The 26679-nt window shown below is 38.5% G+C and overlaps 3 protein-coding genes across 5 annotated transcripts; 1 reads left to right on the forward strand and 2 right to left on the reverse strand.

The window, feature by feature from the left end:
- Window positions 1-360: 360 nt before the first annotated feature.
- Window positions 361-4268, reverse strand: LOC133745185 (ras-related protein RABD1). The gene is made up of 8 exons (XM_062173203.1): window positions 4112-4268; window positions 3960-4032; window positions 3766-3813; window positions 3629-3676; window positions 3021-3092; window positions 2138-2293; window positions 943-1046; window positions 361-624 (listed from the first exon to the last, which is right to left on the reverse strand). Exons 1-8 carry the CDS (start codon window positions 4123-4125, stop codon window positions 534-536), a joined length of 606 nt encoding a protein of 201 aa, XP_062029187.1. The 5' UTR covers window positions 4126-4268; the 3' UTR covers window positions 361-533.
- Window positions 4269-17970: 13702 nt separating this feature from the next.
- LOC133746564 (glucuronoxylan 4-O-methyltransferase 1-like) lies at window positions 17971-19321 on the reverse strand. Its single transcript, XM_062174733.1, has one exon. The coding sequence runs from the start codon at window positions 19258-19260 to the stop codon at window positions 18355-18357; it is 906 nt and encodes a 301-aa protein (XP_062030717.1). The 5' UTR covers window positions 19261-19321; the 3' UTR covers window positions 17971-18354.
- Window positions 19322-21917: 2596 nt separating this feature from the next.
- On the forward strand, window positions 21918-25882 carry LOC133707364 (uncharacterized). 3 transcript variants are annotated; one of them, XM_062132921.1, is made up of 6 exons: window positions 21918-22159; window positions 23913-24050; window positions 24151-24270; window positions 24495-24597; window positions 24676-25176; window positions 25636-25882. In XM_062132921.1, exons 2-5 carry the CDS (start codon window positions 23956-23958, stop codon window positions 25147-25149), a joined length of 792 nt encoding a protein of 263 aa, XP_061988905.1. In that variant the 5' UTR covers window positions 21918-22159; window positions 23913-23955; the 3' UTR covers window positions 25150-25176; window positions 25636-25882. The 3 variants fall into 3 exon arrangements, with proteins under 3 accessions (XP_061988905.1, XP_061988906.1, XP_061988904.1); XM_062132922.1 differs by lacking the exon at window positions 25636-25882 and having other exon boundaries at window positions 23906-24050; window positions 24676-25526; XM_062132920.1 differs by lacking the exon at window positions 25636-25882 and having other exon boundaries at window positions 21919-22159; window positions 24676-25526.
- Window positions 25883-26679: the final 797 nt, after the last annotated feature.

Consider the following 26679-nt stretch of genomic DNA (forward strand, 5'->3'; position numbering starts at 1 on the left):
TGCCCCGGTAATGATCAGGGGAAGGACGACCAAGCTGCTCCAGACCACTGTAAAGGTCTAAGCCTTTGCTCAATTTCAAGATACTTTCTTAGATAACATCATATTGGAAGACCAATATACCTGAATACACTGTAGGACAGACTGACAATAACTTCTTGCTCTCCAACCTTTGGAATGAGCCTCGGTTCCATTAATTAGAGAAGAACAGTTTCTAAATCTCGAGTGGAAGCTCCTGCTAGCGTATGAATTATAAACCAAGGAAAAAAAAAGTCGAAAAAGAGCAGATTGGGCATACCATGCCCCTCTCTCTCGGTTTAACATGCCTAGTTTAGTTCATCTAGATTTCTACAACGTTGAATATGATGGAGAAATGATGTAGATAAATAACTAAATAACCACATAATTGCATCTTTGTCCTAATGGGAAGGGTACCAGTCAATATGTTATTGTTTCTGAAAAGATCCACAGACAACACGGTCAACATAGTTTCACTGTCTTACAAGTTTTTACAACAGAGCTGGCACTAGGAACGGCTAACCACAACAATTGCTATTCTGCTGAATGGGATTCCCCTTCATTTGAACAGTTTCACTTGACTTGTTAGCAGTTGGTTGGTTGCCCATTCTGCAAGAGATTTTAAATGGAAGAGATTACAAACAAGTACAACCACAATCTAGTAAAGATCATTGAGATAAATGGGTATCAGGATAATTTTTCTAAAACTCAACTCCCTATCACCTTGGAAGTCAATGATGGACCAAAACAAATAGTTATGAAATATCAGCCTCATCTTCTTTTAGGGTAGTTGGTGTTCAAAGAAGAAACATGCTATGTGATCTATTTTACCATCACCTTTAGAGCTATTATTGTGGAATGGGAGTATAAAAAATGAAGCTGTCACCGTAGAGTTCATAGCATGAAAGAGTTTACTAGTGATCTTACTTTTTCTTTATCTCGCCAGCCATGGTTAAGAAAGCCTGCTCAACATTGATAGCGTCTTTAGCACTTGTCTCGAGGAAAGGGATACCAAGCTCATCAGCTAAAGCCTACAGCTCATTTAGACATGAGAAAAAAAAAGTTTAAACATGAACCAGAAGTTATTAATCTCTTTTGTTTCTCTCAAACACAGAAACAATCCATCTGATAGACTTCAACTTTCCATAAACACATTGATAACTTTCAGATCTGCAGCAATATGCATTAAGACAGAAAACATACATGCTGATATTATAGACACCATTAGGGAGGCACCCCATTTCTTGCAAAACAAACACCCCACCCCTCTCTCTCCTCATACACAAGTGCATTGTGAAAAGACTCGTGAAAAATAGATAGAAAAGAGAAAGAGAGGGCTTGGAACCATGTGGTAATTACCGAAATTGGCTAGCAGCCCAAATAAGATAGTACAGTACAAGCTCCACTCATGCACCGCCTGAGGTAAAGGATTCAGAAAGAGTAGATTGTCAAGGGGCTGAACAGGTCTGAAAGGTAGGGAAAGATGGAGAAAGTCTCGAGTCACCAAGGTCTGGGAATCGAAAGGGTGTAAGACTGAATCATATGAACAGATACCTAATTGTAGTGAAGGTCCTGACCAGATTAAAGCTTAGCGACCTTTTTGCATTGCTAATAATGAAGTAGCACTGAATGCTAAGTTAAATTCCTTCGTTTATTTTAATTTCACATCCTTTAGACAATCAGAGATCCTTGACTACAATAGCTACAATCAAAGTAGATGCTAGAATACTAATGAGTGGGGAACTACTTTTGACAGCTGAAACAAAAATATGTCAACACGCATTAACCATAACCCCCATATTCATGATCCTTAAGTATTACAAATTAAATAAATAAATCTTAGATTAATAAGAAAGACATATAGAATCTTGAACAAAACCAGCAAGTCAAAATATCATGTCTACTGGATCAGGGGTGCATGCTAATAGATACACATAAAGGTAACATAAATTCCTCAACCATGTTTAAGAACATCAATTGCAGCGGGTTTGTTGCATTTAGGAGACTGATCATATAAATTGCCCAAAAAATGTGTGGAGATCAGAATCAGCATCTATAAAGAATTTAAACCTTCAGAGAAAAAAAAATCAATAAATGTCCATGAAATAAAATTTATAATTACCTTTCCTGTTTGCGTGTCAACAACCTTGTTCTCAACTAAATCACATTTATTTCCCACTAAAAGCTTGCACACACTTTCGTTTGCATATCTGTCAATCTCATTCAGCCACTGCTTGACATTATTGAAGCTTTCCATCTCAGTAACATCATAGACAATCTGTTACAGCCCCAATACAAGTAAGACTCTTTCATTACAAAAAAGAGTGAACCCATACATTATTATGACAAACTACCACTTCATCTTCCTTATCAATATAAGATACTGGTATTTCGACTGGTGGTAAGATCCAAAACTGACCCATAGTTAATGTTGCAGAACAGCTTCAAAAGTACTCTTAGATATATACAGCAAAGTAGTAATAAACTATCAGTAATCTTTAACACTTACAGTGACCTGACATGCATGTTTGATTCATCAGTTGCAGTGGCTTCGTAAGCATGTAGATGTTTACTATGTGGTCTTACAACAAGATAATACGGATATGTCCTACTCACTTGCTAAAAAATTTCTATTCAAAATTCGGTACTGTTTCAAGTCATATTACTGCTTAGTTTGCAAAAATCTCAGAGACCAAAATTTTCAATTAACAAGCCAAGTTCTAGTGCTTCATGGACTGGACCACAATGGTGAAGGGAAAAAAAATTTCAATTACACGTTTTTGATAATAAAAACAGCTGCAGCTACATCTGTATCTGAAACATCTTGATTAATTGCATAAGAAACAGCAACTTGGAAGGCAGAAGCCAGCAACAAAATCATTGGTATACAATGATACTACCACAAGCTCAAGATGTATTCTTACCCTTGAGTTTTCCTCAACCTGACCCCTAGCCGGGGGGGGGGGGGGAGAATAAGTAAATAAAAGAAAGCAAGAAAATCTTACAATTATCCCATGGGCTCCTCGGTAGTAACTGCTTGTTATGGTCCTGAATCGCTCTTGTCCAGCAGTATCCCACTATAACAAAAGAAAAGCAAGAATACTTTAACCGCCAACTAGATTGCCGAGCAAGTGAGATTGAACAGACTCTGTAGTTAGGCATTGCACATACTTTCCGTTATAAACTTCCCAAATCAATTCTGATAACTCACATCTCGAATACGTCAGAACTTTCAAAAGTTCATATTTAAACTTTGTTAGCACAATTTTGTCATGACAATAATGAAGAATTTACGATTACCTAAAAAGAAAGTGCTCGCATCTAAAATCTATGATCCCCAACGACACTAAAGCAAAGGCATGCAAAATAGAGAACTTATTATATCCTGTTCCCACACACACTTCAAGGAGCATTTTTAAACAAACTAATTCTGATCCACTAAACTAAAAGGCCAACGAACTAGAACCAAATATACCATCGACAATACTTTTAATGTTGCCCAAACACACATGTAAAACTAACTGGAAATTGATTGCCTTCCCATTTAATATTGTTTGCTTCATTCAATAGGCAAAAAACCACCAAAGTGGAAAACAAAGCAACTCCTACTCACAATCTGCAGCTTGACAGTCTTCCCATCCAGCTCCACAGTCCTGATTTTCTGAAAATGAACAAGAAAATATGAATCATAAATAACAAAGGTAAACTACGCATACATGTATACAGATACAGATATATACATGTACTCACAAAATCAACTCCAATGGTGCTGACGTAGCTGTCCACATAGGAATCGTCCTGAAACCAAAAGAAACAACAACAAAAATACAGCAAAATGAACCTCAACATTGCTTCCAATCTCTCCCAAAAAAATTCACAGAAACAAAACTAGCTGGCATATTCGATAAAGAAGAAAACAAAGTCTAAGAGAGAGTCAAACTCACAGCGAATCTGACAAGCAAACACGATTTTCCGACGGAGGAGTCCCCAATTAGCAAGAGCTTGAACAAGTAATCACTGAAACCGAAACGAAAAGTATATTCGTAAAGGAATTGAGGGGGGGATTGCTTGGGAGGAAGGAAAGTGTGTGGCTTACTATTCGTTGCTCATGATGATTGATTCGATTTCTGCCGACAAAGAGTTTGGCTGTTTCGGCGCGGCTTTAATTTTGAAGACAGACAGCAAATTTCACGACCGAAAACTAGAACTCTCTCTCTCTCTCTCTCTCTCTTACTGCTGCTCACGACACTCAACTACTTACACAAATAATTTAATTTTCTTTTCTTTTTCATTTTTGTTTTTTTTAGATGATGTCACCACGCAATTATTGCTTAGAATAGCCAATTTTGGACCTTGCTGTTGCTGCTGTGTCGTTTCACCAAAATTGAGAAGATGACGTAGAATAGCTCACCATCTCCCCCTAGGACTAATGTTCGGGTTGATACAAAAAATTGTCTATAAGAGCGCCCTCAAATTATAAAGTCTGTATAATTTATAATTTGAATACTTAGCTCAAATGCACACTGATATCAGTGTGAATTGAGGAATGTGAAAATGACACTGATATCTGTATGAAGTTTTACACAGTTATCTGTAGCAATTGCTACTTTCCCACAAATGTCCGTGTAAATATTTAATTGACATATGGACGTGACATGTTTGCATCTCACATGGATATCATTTTGTATTATTCTTGTAATTAATACATATAGATATCAGTGAAAAGTATCAGAAACATATCATAGTAGAAAATTATAATTTTAGTATTGATATGTTAAATAGAGTGCAAATTAAGTCATATCCACTGCATGTTTTTTTACGAATATTCCACTTTTCTTTGAAATGAAGTTATGTTATAATAAATATAAAACGTATAAGATAGATAAGATGGTAAAACAATCATAGCAGACAATAACATTGCCATTTATTTTACTGCCGTTGATGTTCAAGCTTGTTAAGCTATTGTATCTGCCCATTGAATCACTACTTCATACTTTCTATTACTTGATCGCAGATGGAATATGAACATGCCGAGGAGGAAAGAAAGAAGTTGAACATTGAAACAACTCCACAAATTAGAGAAGATATATATATATATATATACAGATCCTATCTAGAGCGGAGCTCCGCTTTGAAATTAACTTGTGAAGTTCGAGTTTTGGGTCGCTTTTTGGTCGCATATCCACATCTCGACTGTTCAGTTTTTAGGTACTAGTGTGTAGATTATCTCTGCAAATTTTCAGCCAAATTGATGATCGTTAAGGCATTGATAACTGCCTTAAAGCTAATACGGTTCAGGTTGACAGATTCAGTTCATCCATTGGTTTACGAGAGTTAGATACCTAAACCCTAAACATGTTTGATAGGATTGATCTAGGTGCTTTCACTTAGGTTAATTAGTAAAGGAAAGTAAAATATGGGAAATCATTTGCTTCAAATGTTTTACATGATCAACTTCTTTCTCATGACTTGGAAGAACAATTGTAAGAATCGTTATTTATGCCAACTTAAGTGAAGAATAAATCAAACATGCAATCAAAGTCTAGAAAGCTAGCTAATCAAAACATGTTCAACGCAATAAACAAGATAAAGGTTATCAACTTAAGTGCACAACCTAGTATGAAAAAGTTCATCTATTTGCAATCATTTTCAATTAAATTCGATATTTGTCCAAAGCCTTTACTACTTTTGATTCAAGTTCACAAAACTATTAGGTGAATCATAAACTTAAATCTAGCATCAATTACATGCATATATCATAAGTTGGCCACCAATTAGAATAAACATACAAAAGATATCAATCAAGCAAATTTAATTGACCAATCTCACAAAAGCAACTTAGAATCACAATTATAAGAATCAAAAATTTATTCAATCATAAGAATTCGGATTTAAACTTGTTCAAACATTGTTGTCAACTAGAAACAATTCCACGAAAATCAAACAAGGTTACAAAGAAAGAGGTTGAATTACATCGTGAGATGGAGATGGGGATGGATGCTTGGCGTTTGGATTCTTAAATCTTGGAAGCAAGTCTTCAAGGTGGAGGATGGATGATGATGCTCACGGCTCCTTCTTCTTCTTCTTCTTCCTTGCTTGAAACGTTGAATGCACTAGAGGATGGAGAGAGAGAGACGTTATGGAGAGAATATTTTCTGAATTATGGGGTGTGTGAAAACGTCAAAATATGGGTAGTATATATAAGGGACGTTGGACTTGGCCTCCAAGCTTCATGAATCTTCTATTATTTTCCCAAGGAATTATTTAATAATTCCACATAGCTTCGACCAATCCCGTAGTGCCATGTAAGCCCTGGTGTGTCATCCAACCAATCAAAACTCTCCAAAATCAAGTTCATATCCCTTAATATATTATTGCCGAAATATCCATGAATTAATTCTGATTTTCTTGTTTATTTTCGGCCAAAATTCCTTTAGGAATTGTAGGAACGAATCTGGATTTGTTTTTGAACCTTTTCTTCCTTAAATCTCTCCATGGACTACGTTTAACGTCTCCCCTTGATTTTCTCTTCATTTTCATGACAAAATGCAGATTTTATTCCTTATTTTTGTCCAAAATATATTAAGAGGATTTAGGAACGAATCTAGACTTGTTTTGAGCATTTTCTTGTTGCACAATCCCTTGAAACTCTCCCTAGAATATTTCCAACGTTTTTCCTTGATTTCTTCTTGATTTTTCACATTATCTTCATGATTTCCCACGGAAAAATCAGATTTAATTCCCAAAAATATATTCCTTTACGTCCAACAACCCAAAATCCAATGGGCCTTCTCTCATTTGCCGAAATCCAAATTAATCCAAAAGATTCTTGGGCCTCCATGTGTCATCTTCAAGCCATAAGGTCTCCTAGTGCCTCCAGGAATCTTCTTCCAACGTCAATTTTCTTTATTTTTCCGCTCATGCTTCCTTGTTTGCTCAGGAGTCTTGCTTTGACAAAGTTTCCTTTTCTGAACAGGGTTTCCTGGTTGAAACAGGATTTCCTGGTTGGACCAGGAAAACTTCATTCCTTTGTTTCAGCTCATTTATGCAGTCCTTGAGCTCCCTCCAACGTTCTCTAGCTTTTCTTTCCCTTTTTGAGCTCATTTCAGCTTGTTTGCTCCATAGGACCTGAAAATAGAAACTATTACTAAAAATGAAAACTTTCTAAAAATAGTAAATTTCCTAAACAAGAAAGATTTATTTAAGAAAATAACTAAGTAAATATGAGGAAATAACAATTAAAACGTCGCATTAAAATGCTCCTATCACTTATTCATAACTAGGTTGTGCACTTAAGTTGATAACCTTTCTCTATGCTTCTTGCGTTGAACATGTTTTGATTAGCTAGCTTTCTAGACTTTGATTGCATGTTTAATAGGATTGATCTAGGTGCTTTCACTTAGGTTAATTAGTAAAGGAAAGTAAAATATGGGAAATCATTTGCGTCGAATGTTTCACATGATCAACTTGTAATACCCCGGAAAATCCAAATTAAATTCCGTGGATTTTTAGAAATGATTTCACGATAGTGGGAGCGAGTACGAGGCTCGGAGAAGTTGTGGAATTAGTTCGAACGATTTTATTTTCGAAAACGAACGTTTTTAGGGGGTCAACAAAGTTGACTTTTTATACGTTCAAAATTTGGGAAAACTTCCTTCATGAAAGTTGTAGAGCTCGTCGATACGAGTTCGTGGACATGTGGAACGCAATATTCGGAGTTCGTATGAATAAGTTATGAATTTTTGAAAATTGGGAATTTTCTATAAATAGGAAATTTTCTGATTTTTTATTTTCATTTAAGGACGAAAAAAAGTTCTTTTTGCGGAAAAGCCCCCGGTTTCCTCCGTTCTCTCTCTTCCTTCGACCTTCAGAACCCTCGGGTTCCGACCGACCCGACCCGGCCAAACGGTGGTCCTCCGGCATCCTCCGGCCACGACCCGGCCTTCCCCGAGCTCGCCGTCGCACGCACAGCCTCCCTCTGGCCTCCCCTTGCATCGCCGCTGCCCCCAGACGTGGATCGAAGCCCCCCCCCAGCCTAGCTTTTGACCCGATCGGATCTTGGCCGTGCCGGCGTTGCACGGGCCGATCCTCCCCATTTTCGTGATCTCCTCCTTCCCCTGATCATCCTCATATCCTCCTTGCTTGACGATTTGGAGTGTGGAGTGAAAGATCACGAGTTGAAGATTTCGACGTCCCTGATTCAATCTGGAATCTGATCAGACGCACGAGATTAATCCAACTTCAACGCTTGATCTAGGACGATCTAGGCCAAACCAGACTTAGCTCCAGGTATGGAAGTCGATCACCCTTTCATTTTGAACCAGTTTGTAGTTGGTCACTTTGCCATCTGAGGTGGTTGACCGGCGTTGACCGCCGCGTTGACCGCCCACTGACCACCGCTTGTGGCGGCGCATCAGACCATATTTCGAGTTTTCATTATCTAGGCGATGATCTATGCATCCATACGAGCGTTTTGATATATAACATGGTCATGTTAGAAAAAGTTGATAAATAGTGGATTTACGTTTTGACGTTACTATTTAACGTTTTTACGTTTATCTTCGGTTTACGATCTGTGAAGATCTGACCATCGGTTTTGCTTCAATTTTGGATATGTTGATCGTATGACTGTCCCGGTGACCTTGTGAGGTCACGGGCGAAGATCCGACCGTTGGATCTTCGTATAATTGAGAAATAGTGATTCGGAAGGCGATTCGTGAGAATCTGACCGTCGGATTTTCATATAATTTTGTGGAGATGTTAGTAAAAGCGATTCAGGAAGATCTGACCGTTGGATCTTCGTGATAATTTTGGAGGATGATCCTAAAGGCGATCCGTGAGGATCCGACCGTTGGATCATCATTAAATTCAGATCCGACCGTTGGATCATCGTTTAATTTGAATCTGAGCGTTGGATCGTCGTTTAATTACATATTTGAGTTGTTGGCTAAGTCAAGATCATTATTGGACTAGGTGATTGACGGTTTGAGTTGGTGGACGATTGTGGATCGTATTTTGAGCTGAATTGAAGACGCAGCGGGATTATCGAGGTGAGTAAACCTCACGTGGTTCATATTACGAACCCAATACAATTAATTGCTTTATTTTGTTGCAATCATATGAACTATTGTTGGTGTTACTAGACATTCCTGTGTGAATGTCTGTATATATATTATTACGTGAAATAATATGTATTGTTGGAGTTGTGTTGAGTTATTGTTGAGAAACAATATATTGTGAGAGATATTGAGTTTATTGTTGAGAAACAATATATTGTGAGAGGTGTTGAGTTTTATTGTTGAGGAACAATAAATTGTTGTGATCTGTGGAGATCACTAGGTCACGAGGTGACCATGGCATCTATTAGTGAATCACGCTCTCGTACCGGGCTGGTGGTTATTAATAGTATTAAATCGTAATCACGTCTGTGGCCGGACGAGTGGTTACGTTCAGTTAGAGCTCTAGTCTGTCTGCCAAATGTGGAGTGAACTTATGAGTGAAATTGAGAGTAACTCATAAGTGTCAATATATATATGGTAACCTTATGAGGGAAATTGAGAGTAACTCATAAGGGTCTATATATATATATGAGTCTGTCTACCAAATGTTGGGAAATCTTATGAGCGAATTTGAGAGTAACTCATAAGTGTCTATATATATATATGAGAGTGAGTGATCTTATGAGCTAAATTGAGAGTAACTCATAAGTGTCTATATATATATATGAGAGTGAGTGATCTTATGAGCTAAATTGAGAGTAACTCATAAGTGTCTATATATATATATGAGAGTGAGAAAGTAACGTGGGTTTGTGGTAGTCTTGGAATCTAATAAATCAACAGTTCTTTCTTGTTTACTCATACTGGCTGTAAAAAGCTTACCGGGTTTTGTGTTGTTGCAACTCCCGGTACACTATTCAAATTGTGTAGCGGGTAATCCTACAGGACAGGAGAACCAGGACGGTGATCGTGCGGTTAGAGCAATTGTTAGAGTTTTACAACAATTGTAAGTTGTGAGGTGTGTTATGCTCATTTGAGCTTTATAATATATTGTGAGAGTGAATTGTAATAATGAACTCGAAGTTTCGAGATTTGGTTTTTTGTAATTGTAATTATTCAGGTTTCGGATTTGAATTTATTATTCAAAATCCGGGGCGTGACAGTTTGGTATCAGAGCGTAAGGTGCATATTTGGTGATGTGTCAATACCTTCCGAGTGATGGCCCGTCTGCAGCGGATCCCCATCGTGTGCTCTTCGGTATTGGCTAAGTCATTGGGTATGCGTGAGTGTTGGGAGTTGTTTAGGCCGCTAGGTCGTTTAGGGAACGTGAATACCTTCCCTATAGTATTGACTTGGTTAATATGAATTTGTATTTGACTTATACTGTGTTTTAAGTGTTATACATGTCTTAGCCAAGCATACTATACTCCTTAGGTGATGGAGATTCGAAGGGGTTGTACTTAGAACCTTACAGTTGTCTTGTAGGTTCGTATTGGAATAAGTTCAGTGGCCGCGAGTTACAATCCTTGAGGAATAGGAACCTCTTGATTCAACTCTGTTAAGTCAACGAGGATTGTTTTATGGAAATGAGGTTCTTTTGATTGTTGAAGTGTTTGGTTGAAGACATGGTGTGGACCTATGCACGTACCTAGTGTGGATACGAGTATGAATTGTTATAAATTTTGTCTTCTTAAGTTGGACGTACAGATGTTTAGATGAGGTGTACGTATCAAGGATTAGATATCTTGTTTTATAAAGAGACGTCTTAGTGGAGTTTTGGTAATTGACATGTGATACGTGATTAAAGTGACTCTGAGGCAATTATGCTGACCTTGTGTGAGATTGAATTCTTAGTGTAGACTAAGAAGGTTGTGTGGTGATTTTATATACACTACGTGATGAACTTTTAGAAGGAAAAGTTATGAGTAAAAGTATGGGTTTTTCCCTGATGTCTATAGCAGACTTGTGAATATAGTTTTGTTCAAGTGAATGAAATTGAATTTTGAGGCCTATGTATGGTGCAGGAAGAAGCATGGAGGACATGTTAGAGTCAGGCAAGGGTTTGCCTTTGGTGATTGATTTTAGGTGATATAGTTAAACGCAATTTCAGATATTGATTTTAGTGACTTTGTTAGGTATCCATAGTGGTTCAAGTGAATTACTATGTGATATGGAGTTTGATTCGATTTCTGAATCGCTAAATGTTAGGGATTGAATTGTGGTGAGTTTTTGTTGAAGCAATTGATAGATGAAATTATCGAGATTCTATAAGAGTTGTAAGAGTAACTCTAAAGACGTGGGTTTTTCCTAGCTAACTCAGGATGTGTTTAGCTTTATAAATCCCTAATCCTATCGATGAAATTGTTGTGTTTGGTTTGACTCAGAGGATACTAGCTAGACCTCGATGCGACTTAATTGATTGTTGGATTCTTTTTGAGTGATTGTTTTTATTGCATCATTATGAAAGATGTGTGCAGTAGAGTTGTTTATGGTTTTGAAAATAGTATTGGGTAACCAAGGTTCGATCCTTGGTGTTGTTGTTGGTTAAACAAAAAGAAAAGAAAACATGCACACCATCTTATTGATTTTATATTACAAAAAAAAAAAAAAAAAAAAAAAAACGAGGACTATGCTATACTAAGCCTAGTCAGCAGCTCCGGATGGATTTAGGCTGAGCTCAAGAGAAACGTTTGAGCCACTGTGGTAACCGCCTGAGCCACCAGAATAGTAACCAAAAGCGCTACCTTCCTCGGAAGTAGCCTTCAGGTTACCAAAGACGTCCTCGCCGTGCACGGGGAACAGAGGAAGAGTTTGAACCTCCTGGTGATCTCCTCCTCGTTGTTGCAGGGATGTTTGTCCTCCTGTTGTGCCAAAAGAGTTGTACTAGTATTAGTGTTGAAGTGTGAGGAAGAATATGAAACAGAATTTAAATCAAGAAATCCTTCATTACCAGTAGAATAGGTGGAACCAAAATTGATGTCAATGGATCCACCAGCTGGCCCAAAATTGATGTCGATGGATCCACCAGCACCAGTAGAACCAGTGGACCCAAAATTGAGATCAATGGATCTACCAGTACCAAGAGAACTAGTTCTCATGGGCACTGGAGCAGCCTGATTACACCTATTCATCTGCTTCTCTCGAGCCCTGACGTTCTGGAACCAAAAGTAAATGTTCTTACCCTCAACATACCCATACTGGTTCAGCTGGAGACAGATCTCGTGAATCTGCTCTGTAGTTGGGCACTTAAATCCCTTGACATAGTAAAGATCCTTGAGGATTCTTATTTGTTCTGGAGTAGGAATCCACCTGGTACGGCTTCGCCAGAAATCCATGTTGGCACTACTTCCAGCTGCTTGGGTGTTTCCTCCCTCCTCTGTTGGTTGCTGTTGTTGTGGTTCCATTTGTTGCGGGGTTTGGAGCTCCATTAGTTGCAGAGTTCGTGGCTCTTGGGTCATGGGGTGAGAGGATGTGGAAATCGAGGAATACATGGTTTAGTGTTTGAGGGAGATTTTGTTAGAAGGATTGGAGTTGTTGAACTGGTGATTGGAGATCTGAGATTCTCAGAGGAAAGATGAGATCGAATCTTCAAATGGAAGAAAAGATCTGAGAAAGAAGGATTGAAGATTTGGAGGAAAAGATTGAAGATCTGAAAGTTCAGAGGAAAGATGGGATTGAATCAACTAGATGGGAGAGAAGATCAGAAGAGAAGGATTGAAATTGATGAAGAAAGGATTTGAGAAGAGAAAGGCTGAAGAGTTGAGAGAGAAAGACTTGAGCTCGGAAGAAAATTTCTTTCTTTTGGAGTGAACAGTTTTTCTCCAGAATGCACCTATTTATAGAGCGAGGTGAGCAGATCTCCACCGTTGGATGAACGATTCCTGTGATTCATTCTACGCGTTGGATTAAAGTCGCCCCGAAACCCGGAAAAGCTGTTGGCGCGTGTTGAGCGTGTAAGGGGACAGGCCGAACCTCGAGACGCTGTGGCAGACAGCTTTAGCCGAAAGTGATTTGCTTTCCGTAAATCACGGAAGAGACGTGTCGTGGCACGTGGAGTGTACCGACAGTTTGTTGTTATTCTATCGCTTATGATAGAATAAATAAAAGAAGTTGCATGGATAGTAACGAGAGCAGCTGGTGCTCTAGTGGTTGAAGAGCAAGGCTCATGTACAAGAGGTCAGAGGTTCGAACCTTGCCTCTCGTTTATTTTTATTATGTTCGCTTATGACATAATAAGTATAACATTTGTACACATTATATTAAGCACAGCTTGTGCTCCAGTGGTTGGGGACAAAGGTTTCGTGCAGCAGGTTGAGGTTTCGAACCTTGCCTCCCCCGTTATTTTATTTATGTCGCTTATGACATAATAAATATAACACGTGAGCATATATTAATGAAGGCAGCTCTTGCTTCAGTGGTTGGGAGCAAAACCTTCGTGTTTGAGGTCGGGAGTTCGAACCTTACCTCTTACAAATATTTTTGGATCTCGTATATGCTTGATATACGACGTATATACGGTATGTACGGTATACATACGTATATACGGTCTGTACGGTATGCATACGAATATACAGTTGTACGGTATGCATACGTATATACGATCTGTACGGTATGCATACGTATATACGGTATGTACAATTTCATACCGTAGCCGAGCTGGAAGTTGGTGGGCCGATTGGTAGGCCCAAATCGTAAGCCCAAATAGTAAGCCCAAATAGTAAGCCCGATTGGTAGGCCCAAATCGTAAGCCCAAATAGTAAGCCCAAATAGTAAGCCCGAATGGTAGGCCCAAATGGTAGGCCCAAATGGTAAGCCCAATTGTTCGGCCCGAATAGTAGGCCCAAATGTTAAACCCAAAGTGGTTTGGGCCGGTTCGAAATGTGGATGGTCCGATTTCTTCAGGCCCAATTGGCCAGCCCTAGTGCTTAGCCCAAGGATTGAGCAAGCCCAAGTCATCATCATTGGATGACATAATTTATTGGCGTGCTTTTGGGGATGATTTGTTTTGAGTGATGCATCTCTATGGTTGTGAAGAGTGGTGCATGCTTAAGTTTTACTATGGAGATTTACCGTGATGCTAATTGAGTAGCGAAACACTTTGTGGGAGTGTTTACTGTGCTTGTATGCCAGTACAGAGTGATGATCTATGTGATGATCTATGTGAAGATCTATGTGAGGATCTATGAGATGATCCATGTGACGATTTTGTGTATGTGATGTGGAGTGTTGTTGAGCAGTTGTTGTGTGAGTTTACGTTTGTGATGAAAGGATTTAGTGGCCATAGGAATGTATTTTTATACAAAGGATTGTGGCTCTGTAGATTACTACAGATTTGGAAGAGATGGAGATTATATGGTTAGGTCAACCTTAATCGAGAGGAATTGACTTACGCTCAAATTTCGGGACGAAATTTCTTTAAGGAGGGTAGACTGTAATACCCCGGAAAATCCAAATTAAATTCCGTGGATTTTTAGAAATGATTTCACGATAGTGGGAGCGAGTACGAGGCTCGGAGAAGTTGTGGAATTAGTTCGAACGATTTTATTTTCGAAAACGAACGTTTTTAGGGGGTCAACAAAGTTGACTTTTTATACGTTCAAAATTTGGGAAAACTTCCTTCATGAAAGTTGTAGAGCTCGTCGATACGAGTTCGTGGACATGTGGAACGCAATATTCGGAGTTCGTATGAATAAGTTATGAATTTTTGAAAATTGGGAATTTTCTATAAATAGGAAATTTTCTGATTTTTTATTTTCATTTAAGGACGAAAAAAAGTTCTTTTTGCGGAAAAGCCCCCGGTTTCCTCCGTTCTCTCTCTTCCTTCGACCTTCAGAACCCTCGGGTTCCGACCGACCCGACCCGGCCAAACGGTGGTCCTCCGGCATCCTCCGGCCACGACCCGGCCTTCCCCGAGCTCGCCGTCGCACGCACAGCCTCCCTCTGGCCTCCCCTTGCATCGCCGCTGCCCCCAGACGTGGATCGAAGCCCCCCCCCAGCCTAGCTTTTGACCCGATCGGATCTTGGCCGTGCCGGCGTTGCACGGGCCGATCCTCCCCATTTTCGTGATCTCCTCCTTCCCCTGATCATCCTCATATCCTCCTTGCTTGACGATTTGGAGTGTGGAGTGAAAGATCACGAGTTGAAGATTTCGACGTCCCTGATTCAATCTGGAATCTGATCAGACGCACGAGATTAATCCAACTTCAACGCTTGATCTAGGACGATCTAGGCCAAACCAGACTTAGCTCCAGGTATGGAAGTCGATCACCCTTTCATTTTGAACCAGTTTGTAGTTGGTCACTTTGCCATCTGAGGTGGTTGACCGGCGTTGACCGCCGCGTTGACCGCCCACTGACCACCGCTTGTGGCGGCGCATCAGACCATATTTCGAGTTTTCATTATCTAGGCGATGATCTATGCATCCATACGAGCGTTTTGATATATAACATGGTCATGTTAGAAAAAGTTGATAAATAGTGGATTTACGTTTTGACGTTACTATTTAACGTTTTTACGTTTATCTTCGGTTTACGATCTGTGAAGATCTGACCATCGGTTTTGCTTCAATTTTGGATATGTTGATCGTATGACTGTCCCGGTGACCTTGTGAGGTCACGGGCGAAGATCCGACCGTTGGATCTTCGTATAATTGAGAAATAGTGATTCGGAAGGCGATTCGTGAGAATCTGACCGTCGGATTTTCATATAATTTTGTGGAGATGTTAGTAAAAGCGATTCAGGAAGATCTGACCGTTGGATCTTCGTGATAATTTTGGAGGATGATCCTAAAGGCGATCCGTGAGGATCCGACCGTTGGATCATCATTAAATTCAGATCCGACCGTTGGATCATCGTTTAATTTGAATCTGAGCGTTGGATCGTCGTTTAATTACATATTTGAGTTGTTGGCTAAGTCAAGATCATTATTGGACTAGGTGATTGACGGTTTGAGTTGGTGGACGATTGTGGATCGTATTTTGAGCTGAATTGAAGACGCAGCGGGATTATCGAGGTGAGTAAACCTCACGTGGTTCATATTACGAACCCAATACAATTAATTGCTTTATTTTGTTGCAATCATATGAACTATTGTTGGTGTTACTAGACATTCCTGTGTGAATGTCTGTATATATATTATTACGTGAAATAATATGTATTGTTGGAGTTGTGTTGAGTTATTGTTGAGAAACAATATATTGTGAGAGATATTGAGTTTATTGTTGAGAAACAATATATTGTGAGAGGTGTTGAGTTTTATTGTTGAGGAACAATAAATTGTTGTGATCTGTGGAGATCACTAGGTCACGAGGTGACCATGGCATCTATTAGTGAATCACGCTCTCGTACCGGGCTGGTGGTTATTAATAGTATTAAATCGTAATCACGTCTGTGGCCGGACGAGTGGTTACGTTCAGTTAGAGCTCTAGTCTGTCTGCCAAATGTGGAGTGAACTTATGAGTGAAATTGAGAGTAACTCATAAGTGTCAATATATATATGGTAACCTTATGAGGGAAATTGAGAGTAACTCATAAGGGTCTATATATATATATGAGTCTGTCTACCAAATGTTGGGAAATCTTATGAGCGAATTTGAGAGTAACTCATAAGTGTCTATATATATATATGAGAGTGAGTGATCTTATGAGCTAAATTGAGAGTAACTCATAAGTGTCTATATATATATATGAGAGTGAGTGATCTTATGAGCTAAATTGAGAGTAACTCATAAGTGTCTATATATATATATGAGAGTGAGAAAGTAACGTGGGTTTGTGGTAGTCTTGGAATCTAATAAATCAACAGTTCTTTCTTGTTTACTCATACTGGCTGTAAAAAGCTTACCGGGTTTTGTGTTGTTGCAACTCCCGGTACACTATTCAAATTGTGTAGCGGGTAATCCTACAGGACAGGAGAACCAGGACGGTGATCGTGCGGTTAGAGCAATTGTTAGAGTTTTACAACAATTGTAAGTTGTGAGGTGTGTTATGCTCATTTGAGCTTTATAATATATTGTGAGAGTGAATTGTAATAATGAACTCGAAGTTTCGAGATTTGGTTTTTTGTAATTGTAATTATTCAGGTTTCGGATTTGAATTTATTATTCAAAATCCGGGGCGTGACACAACTTCTTTCTCATGACTTAGATGATCAATTATAGGGTTTGAATCGAATTTGATTACATGGAATTGGTTTTGATCTTTGTTTCTTACGTTTCATTCTTGTACATGTGTTTTTATATTTTCTTTCTTTTATTTATTTTAATTTTCAAAACTCTAATTCTTAAACCCCCCCCCCCCTTTTATTTTGTTATTTGTATATGTTCTTTTTGTAAATTTATACTTTGTATTTTTAATTCTTTATTTGTTTTTGTAATTACAGGTGTACCATCAATCCCCGGCTAGAACGATCCATACTTATTCTATACTGACAACTACATTTTTGCAGGGTTAAATTGCGCGCTCACTTTTAGCATATCATTGTCAAGTTAATGTGCATATGGTTGTGAGCATGAATATATGGTTTTACAGCTAACACTTCAAACCCCTCAATCCAAGATCGCTAATTTCCTTTTTTCAGAATTACCCCCATCAATGTTCAACATATATGGAATAAGAGTGTGTCTCAAATGATTGTACTAAGCTGGCCGTGGCCACCAGCATGAATACAGATAACTTGTGGAATAAGAGTGTGTCTCAAATGATTGAAATAAGCTGGTCGTGGCCACTTGTATCAAATAACTTTGTGAAGCGCCTAGTTAGGAAGCACATTAAATATCAGGATTAATTAAGAGTAGTTCCATTTATTTATTATTCCTCTGTGACTTTTGCTCATGTAGCTAGTTTGGAAACCAAATAAAAAATGTACGTATTTTCGACTTTTAGTCAATAACAAGAACAGTTTAAGCAAATAGACTTGTTGTAAACCTTCATAGTGATGTTGTCCCTCATTGTCCACGTAAGTTGCCGAAACCACATCATGAATCACACACACACCATCTTAAACAAGATTTCCAATTTTGATCTTTGACAGAAACACAAGAACAAACCGAAAATAACCAAAGGAAGAAAAAAACTTCAATACTCATCTGGGTAAGAATGAACATCAAACTGCCATATGTATATATCTATTCTTACTAGGCAAGGACTAGTACAATGGATGCATGTGGAAAAGCATTTAGAGAGAGCCAATCACTATTCCAATTTTATCAAAACTGTTGTTGCGCGCATCGTAGCCTTGTAGGTAGCACCATCATCTCACACGGAAGCCAGCACCATTGAAATAAACCTTAAACAATTCGTCTCCAAAAGAAATTGACGAAATAAAACAATAAAATGCCGATCATTCAGGGCAAAATGGCCTGCTGGAACCATCCCTGTGACTAGGAATAGTGAAGAGCCTCAACCTCCCTTCCTGTTTTTGCATGTAACCTTTACAAAGGAATGACATAGAGAACTTGTCTTCCACAACTCTGTTCACATCATGAACAAACACATGAGTAGTCTCCCCTTCCTCTTTATTTCGGGCTATCATTCCAGCTGTGTATATGGCACTCATTCTTCCCGGTGCTTCATCATGATACCCGGTGGGTGCATCCACCATTATCAAATCCCATTTGATGTCATAAACCTCACTCGGTAGACCCTTCAAAGCTAATTGGCACATGCTGTACTTAATATCACTACCAACTGCAGTGCACTCAGGCCCCTTCCCAACATCCATGAGATTATCAGCCTCATTCACCTTGCTGTTATATGTGACATGGTATGATTCCAATGTGGGGAAGCGGCGTCGGATTTGCTCGATCCAGGACTCGTCTTCTTCCAGGAAAATTGTCCTACCCCCATGGTTGAGTGCACTCCACATAAGGCTGTCGTGGCCAAGGCCAAAGACAAGGAAGTTGCATGGTGATTTCTGGTCTAGAATCTTTGCTGTCACTGAGATTTCCTTGAGGGTTTGTTGTGGGGTGATGGTTGAGGTTGTGTAGTGGATTATGGTTTGAGCTAGAGAGGATGGGATCTTGTTGCAACCAGTAGTACTTGGTGAGCAGTCTGTAGAAGTGCTACTTAAATCTTTAGCCGAAGCATTGAGTAAAGGTACCTTTGGGGAGATGGTAGATGGATTTTGATTGGAATCAGATGATGAGAAGCTTGATCTCAAGAAAAAGAGGACAACGAAAGCCAGGAAAACTCCGAGGAGAAGAAGCTTATAGTTGAAACTTGGATAGGTTTTTGGTGATCGACTCATGCTTTTGATATGGTCTTGCGTGCTTGAATTCTAGGGGAGAGAATAAGATGATCGAGGTTGAAGTTCTTGGAAATATAATGTAAGATTTTATAGTATTGATTTAGTTGGTCTTGATCTGTTGGGTTAATGCTTGAACATGAAGGGAAGTGAAACGTTGAATGGTTGAAGAAGACATAAGAGCTGCTTTACATGATTCTTGGTGAAGCAAGACACATAAGGGTTGGTACAATTTAGTTTGGTTGCAGCTGTTTACGTTGTCCATTTTCAAATCATTTTGGAGAATCCATGTTTAATGAATAGTTTCTTCATGTGTCGGATACACACACACACACACACACATAAATATAAGGTTTTGTCATTTTCGCACCAAATCTTGATGTACCTATTATTGTTATCTAACTTGTTCGTTAGTTATAATGAATAGTATATCTTTGAAGACCTATTACATGGAGGAAGAAGAAATGCTCAACCACCGTTGGATGCAATAATTGAAATAGTTAACTTGTATGATAAAATATTAACCGTTTCATCTTCTTCGTTTTTACCTTGCATTGGGAAAACTCGCTCTCGTGAGGCCAAACTCTCTCTCTCTCTCTCCTGATCTATCAATCTGGGTCCAATCTTCTCACAATTTCTGTCTTCACACACACACACACACACCAAATCACTATCTCTCTTCTTTCGTCTGTTCTTTTCCCATTTCTCATCATTTGGGGCCAAATAGAGTGATATTGGATATGGCCAATCATGCCTAGCCATATACAATCTCCTCAATTGTTGCAAGTATATGGGCAAGATAACTTGTTCTTCAAGGACTCAAGTTAACCTGTTCTAAGTTTAGTGGCTTCTACTTTGTTTTAGAGTGTTAATGGAAGACATGCAACTATTAATTTTGATTGCAATTTTTCAATGAAATTGCTATGATGATTTTGAAATTAAGCATATGAGCTAGGCATGGAAATGGTACATATTGCACTTGCTACGCCAAACGGAGAACATTGCCTAGTTTCTTGACGAACCAAAATAATTGGTTCGATCACTTCTTTCTTCGATCTTCTTCTTCTTCTTTTATGCAGCATCCCGGATTCAAGAATTTTTTCTATTTGATTTTGATGATTATAGGTGAAAACTGTGTCAGTCATTTTTGTTGATGTACAATTGCAGAGGGATTCATATCCAAGAAGCTGCTTATTGTGGAATGCATTTCTTTGCTTTTGTTGGGATGGATTTGGGGTTTGAAAATTGTTGGTGTGGAAAAATTTTGTAGAACGTTTCTTCACCTACTTTTTCTGACTGGAGCGGGAGTAAAAGCTTTGTGGTTGAGAAATTGGTCAGCAATCTATGCTATTTGATTTTGTGTATGGCAAGTCGAATTTGAAAAATGGGGCTAGTACCTGCAAAAGATACTCCGATGCCTAAGTCATTAATGACTTGAGTTGGAATGAGTGCAGATGGTATTGATTGCTTACCTCAAAAATTTACTTCAACAAGTATTTATAGGCGAGCTCAAGCTGATATTTAGACTAGTGCACGTAATGGTGTGCTTGGTCTACAAGTTATGCATGAGTAGACCCATGACGACATTCGCTGGACAACGTGAGAAAGTGCTTCCGCTTGCTACGGACTCAGATGAGCTAACACGCCGACTAATTCCACCTCATTTTCATCCACTTCGAGATGATTCTTCTTCAAAGAGATTGCACCTCGAATAGATTACATCTCAAAGGGATCGTACCTCACTCGGATCTCTTCTTGAGAAAATCTCTCCTCACTCAGATATTCCTTGAAAGGTTTCATTCTACTGAGATCCTTCACGACAAGATATTTCCTTGTTAACAGAATATCTCCTCTTAAACAAGATATCTCCTCCTCTTAAACAAGATATCTCCTCCTCAATAAGATATTTTTTCCTCGACTAATATTTCCACCTCAACATGATATTTCCTCCTCAACGAGATGTCTCTTCATTAAGTTTCTAAAATCACTCTCAGAATTTTCACCGCTATCCATCGGTTTTGACAAGGTGCAAAAATCTTGCGTCGACGGTGCAGTCCCTACCTAGCTTGATGTGTTATCTGTGTTGTTGGTATTCCCATCATTGTTTGGATTGCTCCTGCCTCTAAAACCCACAACACAAAATCTGACAGAAACAAACTCAAGGCCCAGCTTGATAATTTATAATTTTGATGGAGGCTCTAAACACGTGAGAGGCACGTGACCTTTAAAATCCCTCATCCCTCCGATATAGCAGTCACCTGGCAATTCAGCCTATGACCTGTTAAGGGCATCTCCAACAGAGTAGCTAAACTCAATTTTTAGCTATATATAACTATTTCTAATGCAAAATTCAGCTCCAAATGACTATAGGTAAGTTAAATTTAATTATAGCTAAAATAGTTAGCTAGAGTATCTTACATAGCTAAAACAAAAGTTATATTTCTCTCTCTTCTTTTGTCCACATGTCAGTTTATGATTTGGTAAAATATAGTTATTATTTATAAATAGCTACTATTACTGGAGCAACATTGCTAAATCAATAGCTATATTTCACAACCTTAACTAAATTTAACTAAAAAACAATTTCTACTGTTGAAGATGCTCTAACAATTCAGCCTATGACAATTTCCGCCCGATAACTTAACATGAATGGACTGCCAACCCGTTAGTTAACGGGCGGAAACGGGCTGCGCGACAGAACCCATCGAGCCCGGCCAGAAGAAAAAGAAACCCTCGCTCACTAACAGGAGGTTGTCACTCAGTCGAGTTTGAATCTCAATTCCTCTTCTCAACCTCACTTCCTCAATTCCTCTACCTAAACGTCGTCGCTTCCTGAAGGATTTCTCTTTCAATACTCCGACGCCATTGCTGAAACCCTCAACTCGACCACTTCAGTCTTCAGGTACCGCACAATTTGATATTGTATTACAACTCGATGGTTTGTTCTTTTTTGGGTTCGAATTCGTTGACCCCTTTAGACTTTACTTACTTGCCTGACTTGATTGGTATTGTAATGGCGCTGAATCGATGTGGGTTTTGTATTGGAATTTTGAGCGAGTAGTTGTTGTTAGCTGGTTTAGAGTTTAGATAGATTTCTGGGTTTTTGTTGTGATATTTCTGGCAAACCCGATGTTAGCTTGGGGTAAATGAGGTGTCGTTTCTCTTTGTTTTCGGATTCTTGGGGTGAGTTTTCTGAATTGGGTTCTGTTTGCCTCTGCATTTTATTGCTGCAAAATTTCAGCTTTTGTGTTATAGGATGCTTAGCAATTCGAAATGGGTTATCTTGGGTGAGTTTTCTGAATTGGGTTCTGTTTGCCTCTAGAAACCAATAGAGGTACAGTTTAGAGTATGGAAAGATGCAAAATGGTGTTACTATTATGCACCTTGATTCTAAGATTTGTTATTCGTTAAGCTTGTCCCAGTGGGGCAAGATCAGCATTTGGTTCTGAATTAGATCTCAAATGTATCTGAGTCAACAACTCAACATATAGTTCCATTTCGACATCTTACAGGTTTTCAGTTCATAAGATTATTTGGACTTAAACTGTGACAGAGTAAAGGCTTCATATGTTTACCACACTTCCAAAAGGTCGGTGTGTTGGTCAAGACCAATAGAGTATGCCAGAAAGAAACAACAATAATTTCTTCAACCTTTAGTCTTTCTTAATTTGGGTGCTTTACTTTGGATTGAGGAGGCTATGGAGCCTAAAGTGGCTGAGCACAAATATATAAGTAGATTTGGGTTTTTTATAGAGGTTTCTGTATTTTCTTCTTCACTTCTTTGTTGGTGCTTTGTTGCCCGTTCTCTTTGAGACCTGCACATTTTTTTTGGGTCGTTTTCAACACCCAAAGAGCCTCTGCATCTCTATCTTTAGCTGAACCGGCTTCTGCCTCTTTTTTCTGGTTTGTAAACCCTCTGCTTTAACTCTATTAATGGAAGTGTTTAAGTATTAGACTTGTTTTCTGTTAATGAAATAATTTTTACTAAATATCTTGGTTTCCCATTGCATTGCTATTTTGTTGTTGTACGTTTGTAAAAAATTTTCTGGAAACAAGAATTTATGGAAAGGAGAAGAGAAGTTTACATTTGCTTAGTTTGATAAGCGTAAGTACCTAAAGCAGAGTGAAAGAAATGTGCTTTTATTATAAGTTGGATGATGCCACCATGCCCACTTTTCAATTGTTTTGTACATGGCCAACATATGCTTGATTATGAGGGTACACATAATTCTTTGGAAGCACTTTGACAGATTCTTTGCACTATTTGAATGATCTTGAATCGACATTTTTTTTTTAACTTCAACCATGCACCAAGACCGAACTGATTTGGAACAACTCACTGAAGACGTGTTGGATTTGACATTGGACGGACAAAGCCAAACCAACTAAAGATTTTTTTTTAGTTTCATGTAATGATTTGCTTTGAATTTGTAATACTTTAGTTTGTTCAATTTGAAAGAATTAAGGTTTGGATGTGTATAATCACCATTTAATTTTTCAGTCTTTACAAGTTTTTTTTTTTTTTTTTTTCCTTTTCATTGTTGTATTGTTATCAAGATGCAATATTTACATTGAAATGTCACTCGAAAATCCCAATGCTCTACTCAACCAAATGAAGGTTGTACTGAGTTCGTATGCTACTTTCTAATTTCTAGGTGAAATAAAGTCATTGCTTGGAGTATCTCAGGGGAAGCAATTATGTCATTCATGAAAGGAGATTTACTTACTAAAACCAGAAAGCTGGTCAAAGGCTTGGCCAAGGCTGAGCCTGTTTGGTACAAAGCCATGGAACAGTTTGTCCCTCTCTCTTTCTTTCTTTCTTTCTTCACAAAATAGTGATTCTTGAAAATCTTGCGCTTTGTGTATTTAATTATGATATTTTGGAATTTTCAGAGCACCACCTCCAACATTTCCTCGTGCTGATGCAATTCAGAGGATCACTCTCCCAGAGGATGTTTACATAAAAAAGTTTTTAAAGAAGCATCCAGATTCCAAACATGAAGACGCAATCAAGTATAGCTTATCCTTAATTTTTTGTTAACAAATTTTCCTTGTGTCTTCCTCCCTTCATTTCATGTACTATCACCCTATCAGTGTGCAGTATGTGATTATATGAGTTGTGTCCTCCTCATAAATTACAATTGGGTGCTGTTGTACTACATCTGTGGATGATTGGTGTGTGGTAATTCAGAAATCGATGCTCACATTAACCTAACTCTGGCATTATGTTTGAACAGGTTTTCTGCTTTTGATCCTGCTCCAGCCCGTATATTTGGTCGTCGGGTTCTTGAGTTGAAGGAGCAGGGGGTTTCTGAACAGGAAGCAATGGCGGTGGCTGATGTATGTATATGGATTTCCTTTGTTTGAATATATGCTCCTCTTTATTGCTTCTGACAGTTGTTTCCTGGTCTCTTCTAGATGGAATACCGGGCAGAGATAAAGGCAAAGAAGAAGGCATATGTTGCGTTGAAGAAAATTGCACGTCAACAAGGAAAGAGGCCTCCTCCCAACCCATATCCCAGTGTTGTCAAGGAGATACAAGCTGAGGAGAAGAAGTATGTCTATGACCGTTTTCACAATCCAAGAATTCGCCAGATTTTAAGGAAACTGCAAGAGGAAAAGGCAGTTGAGGATCAGGACAGAATGAGAGGGGGTTGGGGTGGTGGTGGTGGTGGTGGTGGCGGTGGCGGTGGTGGTTGGGGTGGTGGTGGCAGTGGTGGTGTTGGTGGTGGTTGGGGAAGCAGTGGCAGTGGCGGCGGCATGGGTGGCGGTGGTGGTTGGGGAAGCAGTGGCAGTGGTGGCGGCGGCATGGTTGGCGGTGGTTGGAGAAGCAGTGGCGGTGGTGGCATGGGTGGCGGTGGTAGTGGCAGTGGTGGTTGGGGTGGCCGGTAACATTTTAAGCTTCATCAGTTGAGATTGGTTAGTTAGCCTCCTGAGATTTCTTCCAAATATTTTTTTTTCAAGTATTTGTCCTTGCATATTTTAAGGTTGTAATATGCTAGACTCTTGTGAATGAATCATTTCACATGGTATTGCATTGTTGGTCCACATGCCTTGCATGCTTTGACGTAAAAAAAAGAAATGTGGATCTCATAGATTGCTGTTTGCAGCAAGCTTTTAGAAGATAATGGGATTTTTCTGCAAGAAAAAATGGATTACTATTAGATTCGAGGCCAGTGTTCAAATTTCCGTTCGGTTTGCTCTATTGTAAGAAATAATTATACTACAAGATCAATTTAGAATAAAATTTTGAGATTTGATTTGTTTGACTGCTGTGTTTGTTCATCTTCATTTCCTCTATCTCTCTCTCTTTTACTTTGTCAGATGGGTGCAAGTTCTAAGCAGCTACTGACTCTGACCATTACTAATGAATGTTAGGATTCCATGAAAAGCTGCTCTTCCTTCTTCAAATTCAACAACTTTCAAAGACTGTCAAAAAATTTGTTGATGTGCACATGCATAGATCAGAGTATCTTTTTTTTCTTAGATTGAATCCCGGACACCAACTTGTATTTTGACTTTCATGAATCAAAGGAACAGGGTTGTGTTCAACCCCAAATTTTTCACCATATCTGTTATCTCCTATATTTCTGTGGATAGGGAATTGTATAAATTATCCCCAAGTTGGACCTCTAAAAGACAAACAACTACCTTGAGGGGTTGTCAAGCTTGATACGTGTGTCGATTAGTTTTTGTTTTCTTTATATTATAATTTAATCTGATTTTTGTTCAGTCTTTTTAGGATTAATTAGAAGATATTTCCAAAACTATGAATCTATTTTCATGTTTACACCTAATTATTAAATCTTTGCATTTGCATACTTTAAATTTTATTCTGAGAGCATTTTGATATCCTCACCACGACACTGTTAAAATCTGCTACTAGTCAAGGGCATTATCATCATTTCATCAACGTTTCATCACTAGGAGTGTTTATGTTGTGGCTCAAACCTGAAAACCCTTGTTCGCCAATGCACACTAAGATCAATGGGTTGCTGTGATTGAATCTTTTGGTTAACATATATGCTTTGATAATAATAATATATGCTTCAAAAATTAGTGTATTGTAATTTTAGTGTTTTGTTGAATATTTTTCCAACCTACTAATATTTGATAATTTTGAAAAAAAAAAAATTATTAATTTTAATGATATTAGTGGTCAGGTTATCAAAATATTAACGGAAGGAAACCTAAAATATGCAATTGCAAAAATTTAATAGTTGGGTATGAAAATATAAATAGCCTTGGGAAGTATTTGTTATTAATACTTCTTTTTATTTCTTTCCAATTTGCCAAAAAGGAAACTACAAACATCCCCTCTTTTTTTCTCTGTAGTCTGCCTTTCTTTTCATTAATTGACTATCATGGCCATGATTGCCTATTTGTTGTATCCATATCATTATTAAGAGAACTCTTTTCTCA

This window comes from Rosa rugosa, chromosome 4 (genome assembly GCF_958449725.1).
Source record: "Rosa rugosa chromosome 4, drRosRugo1.1, whole genome shotgun sequence".
NCBI classification, from domain to species: Eukaryota; Viridiplantae; Streptophyta; class Magnoliopsida; order Rosales; family Rosaceae; genus Rosa; species Rosa rugosa.

What these genes read in the sequence shown, in the direction of transcription:
- LOC133745185 (XM_062173203.1), bottom strand. An exon ending in GTTTGCTTGTCAGATTCGCT is followed by an intron (nt 3,814 to 3,959) that starts GTGAGTTTGACT and finishes TTTTGGTTTCAG; the next exon opens with GACGATTCCTATGTGGACAG. An exon ending in GCACCATTGGAGTTGATTTT is followed by an intron (nt 3,677 to 3,765) that starts GTGAGTACATGT and finishes GTTCATTTTCAG; the next exon opens with AAAATCAGGACTGTGGAGCT.
- LOC133746564 (XM_062174733.1), bottom strand. Translation starts at nt 19,260, where the DNA reads ATGAGTCGATCACCAAAAACCTATCCAAGTTTCAACTATAAGCTTCTT.
- LOC133707364 (XM_062132921.1), top strand. Translation starts at nt 23,956, where the DNA reads ATGTCATTCATGAAAGGAGATTTACTTACTAAAACCAGAAAGCTGGTC. An exon ending in TGGTACAAAGCCATGGAACA is followed by an intron (nt 24,051 to 24,150) that starts GTTTGTCCCTCT and finishes TGGAATTTTCAG; the next exon opens with AGCACCACCTCCAACATTTC. An exon ending in AAGCAATGGCGGTGGCTGAT is followed by an intron (nt 24,598 to 24,675) that starts GTATGTATATGG and finishes GGTCTCTTCTAG; the next exon opens with ATGGAATACCGGGCAGAGAT.